Source organism: Podarcis bocagei (genome assembly GCF_964188305.1).
Source record: "Podarcis bocagei genome assembly, chromosome: 2".
NCBI classification, from domain to species: Eukaryota; Metazoa; Chordata; class Lepidosauria; order Squamata; family Lacertidae; genus Podarcis; species Podarcis bocagei.
The window spans coordinates 15939879-15953005 of record NC_138126.1 but is presented as its reverse complement, the minus strand read 5'-3'; the positions used below and the strand labels follow the sequence as shown (position 1 = coordinate 15953005).

The 13127-nt window shown below is 44.0% G+C and overlaps 1 protein-coding gene across 2 annotated transcripts in view; it reads right to left on the bottom strand.

Moving 5' to 3' along the window:
* Positions 1-4816: 4816 nt before the first annotated feature.
* Positions 4817-13127, bottom strand: part of LOC308580846 (E3 ubiquitin-protein ligase TRIM7-like) — a 79827-nt gene continuing 71516 nt past the window's right edge. For both annotated transcript variants that reach the window (XM_081183072.1, XM_081183073.1), the window contains exons 3-9: positions 9444-9893; positions 8138-8230; positions 7693-7827; positions 7181-7203; positions 6453-6571; positions 5445-5477; positions 4817-5095 (exon numbers count right to left, since the gene is read on the bottom strand). In XM_081183072.1, the coding sequence (XP_081039198.1) occupies positions 5076-5095; positions 5445-5477; positions 6453-6571; positions 7181-7203; positions 7693-7827; positions 8138-8230; positions 9444-9860 (840 nt within the window). In that variant the 5' untranslated portion in view covers positions 9861-9893 and the 3' untranslated portion in view covers positions 4817-5075. The remainder of the gene's footprint in view (positions 5096-5444; positions 5478-6452; positions 6572-7180; positions 7204-7692; positions 7828-8137; positions 8231-9443; positions 9894-13127) is intronic.

Sequence of the window (13127 nt, the reverse complement as noted above, 5' to 3'; positions counted from 1 at the left end):
GGCTTCGTTCCTGTCAAGAGAGAGAGGTTTCCTCCTTCAGAAAGAGCCGCAGCTTGAAAAGAGGTGCAGGTTTATGGTCACCGCGAACTTTAATCTGAAACAGGGCATTGTAAAGGGAACATACCTCCTGGCCTAGATAATAAATTAGGGAACATGTTACAATAAATGGCTTTAAGGCACTGTTGTTTTCTTTTGCCAAGCAAGCCATATATAAATTCTGATAAAATCGTTCTGCCCGGACACTGAGGTCCAGCGCTGAGGGCCTTCTGGCGGTTCCCTTGCTGCGAGAAGCCAAGTTACAGGCAGAGGGCCTTCTCGGTAGTGGCACCCGCCCTGCGGAATGCCCTCCCACCAGATGTCAAAGAGAAAAACAACTACCAGACTTTTAGAAGACATCTGAAGGCAGCCCTGTTTAGGGAAGCTTTTAATGTTTAATAGGTTATTGTATTTTAGTGTTCTGCTGGAAGCCGCCCAGAGTGGCTGGGGAAACCCAGCCAGATGGGTGGGGGATAAATAATAAATTATTATTATTAATTATTATTATTATTATTATTATTATTATTATTATTATTATTATAATAAAATCTTTAGAAGCGGTATGACTATCCCATACAAGAGGTGCAATCACCTCTAACATGAGCAGCAGACCACTGAGATTCCCGCATTGCAGGGGATTGGACTAGATGTCCCTCGTGGCCCCTTCCAACTCTACAGTTCTATGATCCTAAGTAAGAACTACCATAATGTCTGAAAATAATGTTCATAAAAAAAACAACCAGAAGGTTTTCTCTTGGGAATTATAGGGACAGAAACTGTATAGAAACTTATTCAGCGGCAAGAATATTACTTGCCCCAAAATGGAAAGAAGTCGTCGTCCCAGCAAAGGAAGAATGGATACAAAAACTTATGGAAAACAAATAAACTGCAAAACTTACCAGATAAATAAGAAATCAAGATAACAAACTTTTTATAAAAGAGTGGAAGTTGTTTATTGAATATTTACAGATAAATGGTGAACAGATAAGAAGGTTGGCAGGATCATTGTAATAACCTGCAGTTTCATAAGATTATATATTTAAAGTAATGAATAAATAAGCAAATTAAATGCATTTGGCTATGCAGAAGATATTATAAATAAATTTAAGGAACTGTAGAAAGAGGGGGAAGGAAGTCAGGTTTTGAAAGGTTAAAATGATTTTAAAATTATTGAAATGTATGAATCTGAAAAAGTATAAATAATAGCAATAATAATAAAGAACTACCATAATATAATAACTACCATAATATAATAAAGAACTGCAACGTGCTGGCAAATAGGCCTATACAGTATTGGGCACACTTACAATGCAATCCAACATATGTCTACTCAGAAGCAAGCTTTACTCCGTTCAACGCAGAGTTTGCCAAAAAGATTGCAGCAGCCTTATTTGAATAATGAGTCTCTCTGTGCCGAATAAAGCTGAGAAGCAAACCAGCTTAGCTCATTCCATCTGGAGCGCTTCAAATATTTGTAGGTTTGCTTATTCGATTTCTGACTCATCCTTGCCCCAAAAGGAGGGGTCCCCCCCGAAGTCCACCCAAAGTAGCCAATTGCAAAGTCCCTCACCTGGCGGAGGTGAGCAAGGTGAGGCCGCCTGGATCTAAGCCACCGGAGACGCCACAGCAGTAAAAAAAGAGGCGCTGAAAGACCCGAAATCAAAATCTGCGCCAAAAACTCGGGCAGCTTCGACACTCACAGGCGGCCGCCCTGCTAACAAGTGGGACGTTTTATGAATGGATAGACTGCGGGGCGGGGCAACCGCGTTCCACGCCGTAGCCAATCAGCGGCTCTTGGAACGCTCTTACACGGACACGCCCTCGCTTCTTGATCCTGCGGGAGGAGTTCCGCCGATTTCCGGCGTCATTGCAAAATCGTGGTCTGCAGTTTGCAGGCTGCAAGGTAATGAGCGTTTGGTCGCTTCGGTTTGCTGGTTCTACAGCTGCACCATATCAACCCCTTTGACCTGCAGAACTGGTGCTCCGACAGGTGCCACCCGCTTTTCTGTACTTGTAAGAAATTGATATTTCGGCGTGGCTGCATCCACTCTTTGGAACTGCCTTCATATTAACATTGGACAGGCTCCTTCACTGTGCTATTTTTGCCGCCTGCTTAAAACATTTGTGTGTAGAAAAGCCTATCCAGACACGCACAGGTTACATGTGTTCTATTTCCTTTTTAAATCATTTTTATTTGATTTTACAAATATAATTTTGTAACGGTCCAAATACATCTCCGTATATGGAGATTACTCTGAATCTCAGGACTCCCCCCCCCCCCATCCCTTTCATGGGTCCTATCGTTAACATTTAAAACTGCATATTATTCCTTAATCTACATTTTATATCACTCCATATTATCCATACCATTTGTTACATTCCAAGTGAGATTAAAATCCTGCTAACGTTTTCTTTTTATTTTAAGATTTTTATTGATACAGCAAGAAAAAAGAAAAAACACAAATACCAAATAACACACAGGAATAACCATAGACACATAATTTTCTTAGCAAACAATAAAACATATATTGGTCTTAACACAAAAGACCCAACCTCCCATCTATTCCATATTTCGATTTCATATTACTTATTGCCAAAACACACTTTTATCATAATTAAACTTTTTCTTAATATATCCAATTTCTTATATCTACCTTGCAACTATTACTGAAGTTCCTCGAATGCTGCAACAGAATTTAAACTACTATATTTTTCAGATATTCTTTGAAAACCTCCCATTTTGAAACAAATTCCTGTTTTGATTTATTCTTTATTCTTTCTGATAGACCAGGGGTCGGCAACCCGCGGCTCCGGAGCCGCATGTGGCTCTTTTACACCTTTGCCGCGGCTCCAGGGCAGATACTAGCAAGGGGAGGAGGCACATTGTGTGCCCCGACACTCCCCACTGTGGCGGGCGCTGTACTGGCTGTGACGTCACATGGGGGCGGGGCGTGCGTTAGTCACGCACCGTCCCGACGTCACCTTCCCGCCCGCCCACCCGCTACATTGTAAGGGGCATGTACGCTGGTCACTGCATTGAAAGGGGGCATGTACGCTGGTCACTGTTTTGAAGGGGAGTGAAGAACACACACACACAAAAAGGTAACTTGTTAATTTAACGTTTATTTCTATGAGGAGGAGTAATTCTGAAGGGTCAAACAAAGAAATAATAAAAAAGTGACAAAAAAGTTATTTTTATAATGACGAGTTTTGCGGCTCCCAGTTTTTTTCCTTCGGAAACGGGTCCAAGTGGCTCTTTTTGTCTTAAAATTTGCAAACCCCTGTGATAGACCCTTCTGTCACGGTGTCCCGTTGCACCAGAAGCAGTTTAGTCCTGCTGGCCCCATGACCCGGAAAGCTGTCTGTGGACAAACACTGGCTCCCTCGCCCTGAAAGAGAGATGAGGGCTGCAACCCCATAGTCGCCTTTGACTGGACTTAACCGTCCAGGGGTCCTTTACCTTTACCTATGTTCCAAAAGGTTTACGCAATTTTGGCCACTAGTGTACAGTATATGGATAAATGTCCAGAAATTTGCTATTCCATAATATAATGTGGGGTTGGGCCTTCCTGTATTTTGAGAAGGCGTTGCCAGGTTTTATCTTATTTTTATTTTTTAAAGGATGTTCTAGGCATTTTGCCTCTGGCTGGGGGTTTGTGATCACCCAGTTTCCAGCGTTAAAAATCCCCCAGGTGCTTTTTGCAACCGGCACAGGTCCAATTGCGACCATGTTTTGGATACCATGTTCGCGACTGACATCTCAACCTGGCTGGCCCCTCCAGCTTTCTTACTTAGATATTCAGGAGAACTTAATGCATTTATATACCACCCTTTTCTCCACTAAGTACACCCCCAGTTAATTCCCACAACGACCCTGTGAGGTAGGTTAAGAGGCTGCGACTGACTCCAAGGTCATCTGGTGCATTTCAAGACTGAGTGGGGATTTGAACCCTGACCTCCCAGGTTACCTAGTCTGACACTTTAACCACTACGCTACACTGGCTTCCTAGAGTCCTTCTACTATGGGGCAGCTTATAAAGTTTAGGTAAATAAATATGGGGAAGGATTGGAAATATTCTCCTTGAAGCCTGAATTTGTTTTATTCTGAATTGTTTACCTTTGATGTTTCAGTGTGTTGTAAACCGCTTTGAGTTTTTTTGTTTAAAATATAAAGCAGTATAGAAATGAAATTGTTAAGTTGTGGGTGAACATATCAGACGACACAGCAATTCTCCAAACAGCTCTTGTTTATTCACAGGCCAGAACAGAACTGAACTGAAGGGTTCAGCCAGCCTGCTTATATAGAGCTCCAGTACAGCGTAACTGTAACAACTTTCTGTAACTATCCAATCACTGAACGTCACTTTCGATCCCTTATTTGCATATGTGGACCTGAACTATCTACAGTATCCCCCTGCTGGCCCAGGGTGAGAACTTCAGTACATAATAGAAATAATAAAAAATGGCATTGCCCCCCGCCCCCAAATGGTGCCCAGACATTCCATTGTGGTAACTGTAACACAGGTTTAAGGTGTCATTTGGCAATTAACTTACGTATCTAAACTTTCTAACACTGATTGCTTCCGTTTTGTGAAATTGACAATTTGTAGTCCCTGCAGCGGTATCCTAGATTGCCAAATGTACCCCTGCGCCCAGATGTGTAGGGGGATGCCTGACTTAGCCTCAGGCACCAGACCAAAGGAAAATACAACACATTCTAGAGTTTGTTGTCATCTATTTAATGGTGTCGATACACAGACACACACATGGATCCTTTGATTTTAAAAATTAAGAAATACACTGGAAGTTACTTTTCTACACATTCCTCCTCTTCTTTTTCCGAAGGGGTGTGTCCCCAGAGGCAAATCAAGGCAGCTTTTTGGCCCCACGCAAAAGATGGGCAGGAAGGAAAGCAGCTTTTGCGCAGGAGAAGAGGTATTGGCGTCACGCAGAGAGGAATTAGCCAGGAGGATAGACATCGTGAGCTTAGGTCAGGCATGCCCAAAGACCGTTTTGGGGGCCTAATTGCCCCTGTGAGTTTATCTCCTGATGTAAAATCCTAAAACAACAACAACAACAACAACGTCAATCCTAAAAGCAGCTCAACAACTCCAACCCTAAAAAACCTCAACATCTTTGGTTTGCCCTCTGGTTGGCCTCCACAGCTCTTCACTTCATCACATCTGACCCTCTTTGAAAAAGCTTTGGACACCACTGGCTTAGATCCACTCCAGGGATCATTGAGGAAGGGGGTTCCTTTCCTGACTGGACTGTGGGCCTCCCCTTGGCTTCGCTGCTAGGGTAGCCCAGTTTGTCCTATTTCAAAAGCTCTTTGAGGCCACCATTCTCTCTCCCAATAGCCAACTGGCCAGGGACTATGGTTGATTGATCGAGACTCCTCAGCTTACCTTTCCGCACAGAGAGTCCTGATCTTATAGCGCCTGTGAAAGGGAAAGCAAGAGAGATAAAGTATCACACCGTTGTGGTGTTAATGGATGTTATAGCATAGAAAAAGAGTCAGTTGATATCATTGTCTAGTCAGAATCCCCTTTCTTGTAAATTGAAGCCATTGGTTTGAGTTCTACCCTCCAGAGCAATCTTGCTCCATCTTACATGCCCTTTAGATATTTGAAGATGGCTATCATATCGTGCTCTCAGTCTGCTCTTTTCCTTCTCGGTAGTGGCGCCCTCCCATCAGATGTCAAAGAGAACAACAACTGCCAGACTTTTAGAAGACATCTGAAGGCAGCCCTATTTAGGGAAGCTTTTAATGTTTGATGTATTACGGTATTTTAATATTTTTTTGGAAGCCACCCAGAGTGGAGGAGGAGGCCCAATCAGATGAGTGGGGTATAAATAAATTATTGTTATTAATTATTATTATTATTATTCCAGGCTAAACATACCCAACTCCCTCAACCATTCCTCGGTTTCCAGAACCTTGTTTGTCTTTTCACTTGTTTCCAAATAATCACATTTGACTTCTGCTTATGAGATCTTCTGTCTCTCTCAGCATACACAAGGATAACTACTATCTGCTTTTGAAAATCTGCCTCTTAAGGTTATTGCCTTAAAGTGTTGTAGCCTAAGGCCTGGCTAAACTTGAGTTGTGACAGAGTGTCATTGAAACTACCACACTGATTATTAAATTCACCACAATATTCTTGCAAAAAAACCACCTGATTTCAGTGGGCCTTAAGTCATACAAAGCTTTAGCCACAGAAGTGTGTGAGTTTTTTCTAGTGTCCTCCATGTGAGACACTGTGGCTGAAGGAATAAACATGTTTTCAGAGAAGGGAAAGTTGTGGCCTTCACAATGTTGTTGGTCTCCTAGCATTACAGAGGACACCATGAGTTTTTCCTCAACCCCATTTGCACGAGTTCAGTATCTAGCATGAAATTCTTGTAGCTATTACCTTTGAACTGCTGAAAGGAACTTGCCAGAAATGTATTAATATGACCGAAGTTCCAGAATTTGCACATCAATCCATAAGGGATATTGTTGGTACCCCCAAATGTCGATCTTTCCTCGTGCCTGTAGAGAAATAAAAGGTTTAAAAACACCAACTTGCTCTCCAACCTAGAATTCCCAAAGGAAGCAAAAAGAGGAGAGGGGAGAGGATCATAAAAATCTCAGAAACCAGTTGGACAGATTCAAGGTGAAAAATAAGAGGAAAGGAATCTTGAAATAAGCAGTGCAGGGAATAGAAGTGTGAACAATGGTTTGTTGGAAGAAAAACAAAACCTAAAATTAATGCAAGCAGGGAACCCCACATTAAGATGAATACCAAAGAAGCCCAAGACTATGGACAGAGGATGGAGACGTAAAACATTACTCCAGTGGGGAATAAACTGTTTAGATTTTAGACAGCAACTTGAAATGCTGCTATAGATACATCCCTGTTTCGGAAAAGGAAAGAGAATCAGAATTACAGCAGGAGGAATCGAAAGATAGAAACTGAGGGGAGGGGAGTTTGGAAGTGAAAATAGGAACTTTAGAAAAAGTGGGCCCCTAATGATTTGTTAAATGTTGGAGGTCACAAAGACCCACACTGTCCCCTTGAGAACAACGGGTGTTTTTCCTGCAGTCCACATCCTTCACCAAACCGCAAAGCGCAAAGGATAAGAAGAGGGATCTGCTTACCTCTGCGAAGTGCTTCCGTGATCCTGCAGGGGAAAGAGAAAAATATGAGAACACTTAACATCCACGACTGGCCATACTTTGAAGCCCACGCCCCATGCCCCAGTCCAAACAGGGTAATGTCATAAAACACAGCCTCTTAAATGAAGCCCTGAGCAGGTACAACAGAGGACCAGTAAGGGATCAGACCAAGGGATCCACCCAGCCCAGACCCCTCTTGGCAAGAGCAGCTTCTGGGAAGCTCACAAACAGGCCAGGAAGGCAACATCACTAATTTGGGAGCCAGCAGCAGACCCATCATCAGCCAAGAGCAGAAAACATCTGATTCCATCATCGTTAAGTAACAAATTCTCTCCTTGTCCTCTTAGATGTTCCCGCACCTAACATTAGAGAATCGGCTACCAGCTCCGCAAAACCAAGCAGCGTCCCTTTTGGTACAAGGACAAAGGCAGAGACTGATCTGGTAGTGGCCTTGACCTGGAGAAAAGCTTGGACTCCTTATGCCACAGCCCTACCTGCAGGAGTTTCCTCGCAATCTCATTCTCCACCTCTTCCAGCTGCTTCAGCAGTTGGTATTCCTGTTCATCCAGAAACGAATGTAGCTGCCTAAACTCACCCTTCATCTTCTGCCTATCAGACATTAGTTGCTCCTGCAAGAAATAGATGGAAAGAAAAACAGGCTGTTAGCAACATTGCCACTCCTTCTGCAGAATGAAGAGGGTTTGAGGATTACTGCAGGGGAACAGGGCGGGTGCTTCTGAATTTTTGTATTTTCACAGATGATGCATTAGTTTTCAAGCAAAGGAAAATTTTCCTTCCCATCAGAACAGGCGTCCCCAAATAAATAGACATCTAAAAGAGTTGAGCTGCCTGATGGCTTCAGGATGTAATTTTTTATCCCCCCACCAAACATTAGTTCTTTTGATTATGTGCTTACTTCCCAGTAAGAGCGACACTTACAAGCAGGCGGTGACTGTTCTTTTCTGTTCTGTTATCCGCCAGGTTTTCTGCCTCCTCCTCCTTCCGAGTCTCCAGGCCCCTGCAGAGCTGATCCTAAAAGAAAAGCCAAAGTTCCCATTTGGGTCCTGGTGAGAGGTTTCTAGGCAATGACTATCATAATCATCCGTGAGACAGAGAGAGGAAAAGGAAAGAGAGAGGACAGTTGAATTATGTTATTGTTTCCCGGGTTCTGAGACTGCAGAGCCTGCTTCTGCCATCCAGAGTATTGAGCCTACGACAGATGCAACTGATGAGTGTTGTGGAGAAATGTTGAGAAAAGACCCAGAAAGCCCCTTCTCCAGAAAATGTCATCCTCTTTCTATCACAGGTTGGATTTCCTTCTTTTTAAATTATCATTCAAACAAATTGCCCACTAATGCAAGTAAAAGCTACCGTACTGCAGGGTGGGTATTGTGGCTGAGAAAATGTTAAGTCATGTTTGTCCTGGAAAGCATTGTTGATATTCTAACAGCTTTCATGGGATCGTCTTTGTGAGCCTAAAATGTTTATCTTCAACTTTGCGCCAGTATGCCAACTCCTGCACAACTCCCACTTTATAACAGCAAGAAACTCTGAGATGCCCAAAACATCATCCTTCTAGGTTTTATTATTTGCTTGCCTTTCTAAAGCAATTGTACATTTCTTTCCATCCCAAATAAATCAATGTATTAGTTATTTCCAATCTTACAACGCTTGCTCTGCTCTTTGTATTATGAGATTCTGAAACAGGAAAGGCAATTTACAAAGTGCACTCATTTTGGCTGCATTTATTTTCCCTAGAAAGGCCAACTTAACATCGTTCAGTCTTTCTAGATCAGCTTATTTATTTATTTATTTATACACAATCATACCTAATATACACATCTATATATATATATTATAAGGCATAGCAAGCCATAGTCCCCTAAAAGCCAGAATCTTTCCAAGGATGTGTAAAATATAATTAGATGAGAGGCCTCCTGAACATGTGCAAAGTCAGTTGACAGCAAACTGCATTTCACACACCTAGGATTAGAGGGATAAAGCCTTACTCAGGAAACAGTAGTTTGCGGACAGGCTTCAAACTTGATAGCTAACTGGCTCAGTTTGATAGAGCATGGTGCATATACTGTCAAGGTTGCAGGTTCGATAACCTTATAGGACTACTGCATATTCCTACATTGCAGGGGGTTGGACTAGATCGTCAGGATCTCTTCCAAGTCTACAATACTATGATTTTAATTCCCATCATATATACTAGCCATTCCTATTAATGGTTCATTCTTACCTTGTACTCTTGGGCGGCTTCTTCCACAGGAACCACCCTGTGGCCGCTGTGCCCTTGGGATGTGTCACACTCCCCACAAAAGGGGGCTTCGTCGTCCCGGCAAAAGAGGTCCATGGTCTTCTGGTGCCTCTGACATTTTGAGCGCCTCCTTTGAGCATCTCTCTCTGCAACATAATCCCACTCACTGATGACTCCAACCAAATCTGCGAGAAGCCTGTTTTGCCTGAAGTCCTTTTCTACAACCGTTCTGCACTCGGGGCACCTGGTTCTCTTGCCAGACTCCTCCCAGCACCTCAAGATACAGGTTTTGCAGAAGTTGTGCCCACAGCCCAGTTCTACTGGATGAGTAAAGTAACTGAGGCAGACGCAACAGGTGACTTCACTCTGGAGCCTCTTCCTATACTTGTCCACATCCATGACTTCACTCCTGTTTTAACGGACCAGCCGCACCTGTTAGAGAGATGGAGCAGAGTTAGGATCCCTGTGAACTTTAATCTGAAATGGGAAATGTAAGCCCGGCCCCATCCGCATGGACCTTCTCAGCAGTGGCACCCGCCCTGTGCAAGGCCCTCCCATCAGATGTCAAGGAGATGAAAGAAATACACAACTTTTAGAAGACATCAGAAGGCAGTTCTATATGGGGAACTTTTTAATGTTTGACGTTTTATTATGTTTTATATGTGGGATCAAAGAAATGCCTCTCCTTCACCACGGGTGTCAAACACAAGGCCGGCGGGCCGAATCCGGCCTGCCAGACCTCGTCATGTGGCCCGTGTAGCTGCCGTCGGTCACCAGCCTTCACCTTTTATTCTCGCTTTTTTTTTTTTGACACAAGAAAGCCGCCTCTTCAGCGCATGCGTGGCAGCCTACGAGCCAGAGAACGTCTGCCCTCTAGCGGCGCTGGCCGTTCTACACAGGAAACCTCCACTTTACATGTCCTTGCAACCAGGCCTTTGAGGGTGACCAAACAGCTGGTGCGGCCCCCGATGAATTTGAGTTTGACACCCCTGTCCTACACCCTGGAAAGAAAGATGATCACCCTCCCTCAAGTATTTAGGAAAGGCAAATCTCATCACAAGAACTACAAAAGGGGGACAGATTCCTCCTTGCCAGAACAGCCATGGGCTCTGTGGCTCAATGGGTATCACAGCCAAGCCCCAGCGCGATTGGGGGGATTCCCGGCCGCGTCACCCCCTGGCCAGCCAATCGGCTGGCTCTGGGGGCGTGTCCTGCCCTATTTAAGGCGGGACACGGCTGGGGATCTCCCTCTTTGCCACCTCCCCACTGTTCCTGTTTTTTCCACCCTCCAGCCCTATAAGGTTTTCGTTCTGCATCTGCTTTGTAGACAAAAGGTCCTAGCTCAATTCCTAAAATCTCCAGAAAGGATTGGGAGGGACCCATGTCTGCAACCTGAACTGCAATTGCCCAATCTTTTCCCCCATAGACGGCTATAAAACTGCTGGTGGTCTTGGCAGACCACTTAATGATTTGCTTTCGTTTGATTCCTGCAATGTAGGGGGTTGGACTAGATGACCCTTGGGGTCCCTTCCAACGCTGCAATTCTACGATTCTATTATTTTCTTGCTTGTTTTAGCAATTGCAATGCACTGTGTTCAATGGTTTTGAATTGCATTCTGTTCCTTCATATATATATATATATATATATATATATATATATATTTGCTTTCGTAGATTTTCACGGGTACAGGAATGTAGGTTTTGGTGTCTTCGGGTGTCTTCCCGTGTAAGAGTTGGGGTGTCTAGGCGACGTTTCGACGAGGTCTCACTCGTCATCTTCAGGCTGGTGCTTTCGGCTTCTTGTTACTGGAACAGAGCAGGATCTCAGTGTTTGAGTTCCTATAAATACTGTTGAGGGGGTGTGGTGCAGAGAAGAAGTTCCCAGGTTATTGTGCCTTTTCTTCTTTTGTTCCTTAATTACTTGGGGGATATCTTGAGTGATATCTTGAGTGATATTCTGAGTACCACTTAGGTGGGTCATTAAGTGTGGATTAGTTGCTATAGCTTTCGTGTCTTGACCTTTTGAGCTTGTGAAGAGATTTTTCTGAGAAGATGGCTGTACTGCACTTAGTTGTGCTCTGGCTTGGCTTCGTGTATATGGGCGAGCTGTGGTTTTGTGCCCTGTATATTTGCGTGCTATTTTAATACGTTTGCCATTTGCATTCCAAATAATTCAACATTTAATGCAACAAAAATATAATAAATGCAGCAATAAAAAATACAATCGAAAATCAACTAGAGCCAGGGCCTTCTCGGCTGCGGCTCCAATCTGGTGGAATGGTCTGTCACGCGAGACTAGGGCCCTGCGGGACCTGACATCTTTCCGCAGGGCCTGCAAGACAGAGTTGTTCCGCCAGGCCTTTGGTCAGGGCGCAGCCTGACTCCCTCCTCTGGCAATCTGCACAGAATTTTGCTTAATTGGTTGCCTTCAATTTAATTTAATTAATTTTTATAATGAAATATTTTTAGATTGTGTAACTATTTTACTGTTTGATTATTTGATTGTTGTTAGCCGCCCTGAGCCCGGCTTCGGCTGGGGAGGGCGGGATATAAATAAAATTTATTATTATATTTATTATTATGTTTAATGGAGGCCACCTCAGTTAAGCTTGCCATTGAAGTTTTTCGCTGTGTGGAAAAACCCTGGTCCAGAAACAGCTTCCTTTGTATTTTATTTTATTAAACACACACACACCACTTTTTATAATAAAATCTCTAGGCAGTTGACAATAAAGGTTTATGTTTAAAGAGATGGGAGAGGAGGTAAACCGGGGGCTGGATGTGAGAGAGGCACTTTAAACTTCATTTAAACAGATCACAAAGAGGACGCCGTATTATTTGCCGCGTTTCTTAGCTGCTGTGTACAAAAACGTGGCTCCTATCGAATTAGCAAAGTAAAAGATGGAGAGGTTAAATCGGCTAAAATCCAGGTGTAAACACAAAGCAAAACCGCGAGCGATAGTAAAGTCATAAAACGCTCATCCAGCAACACAAAGAAGAGCAGGTCGCGGCCAATCGTGGGAAGTGCTAAAAAGAGCGTGGATGGCGCTGGAATTTTTGGGAACGGACCCTGCAGCATTACGCGCAAACTTGTTGAGCCATAAATCGCGCTCAACTCCTTGATCAGGGTCTGCAAATGGGGTCGGAGAATAAATTTACCTTTCTTTTTCCGAGTCCGGACAGAACAGAGATAGGGAGCAAAGGAAAGAGAGGGGGGTATCACAAAATAAAAGCCATTCACACGACCGTGTACACGTATCTTCCGCGCGCCATACTAGGGAAAAGAGACCTGCCGGGTGTGGCGCGCCTATTGAGCAATTAATCTCTCTCACCTTAGAGATCTTGGGGGACAAGATCCGTGAGCAAAGCGGATCCGAGCCGGAGAATCCTTCCGTCTCCACGTCCGTCCAAAGCAGCAACTTGTAGCGCTCCTAATCCGGCGGAGAGAGGAGCAAGGCGACCCCTTTTTGCCCGATCCGGAGCAGCTCTGGTGAGCAGCAAGAGGAGGAGCCGAAGCAGAAGGCAACGAAATCAAAATCGCCGCCGCGAGAAAAGTAGCCAGTCAGAGACTGCAACTCTGTGGATGAATGGATAATGGTTGTGAATGGAGAAGCGGGGGCGGACCAACGCCGCTTCACTTGGCAGCCAATCAGCTCTTGAGAGGCT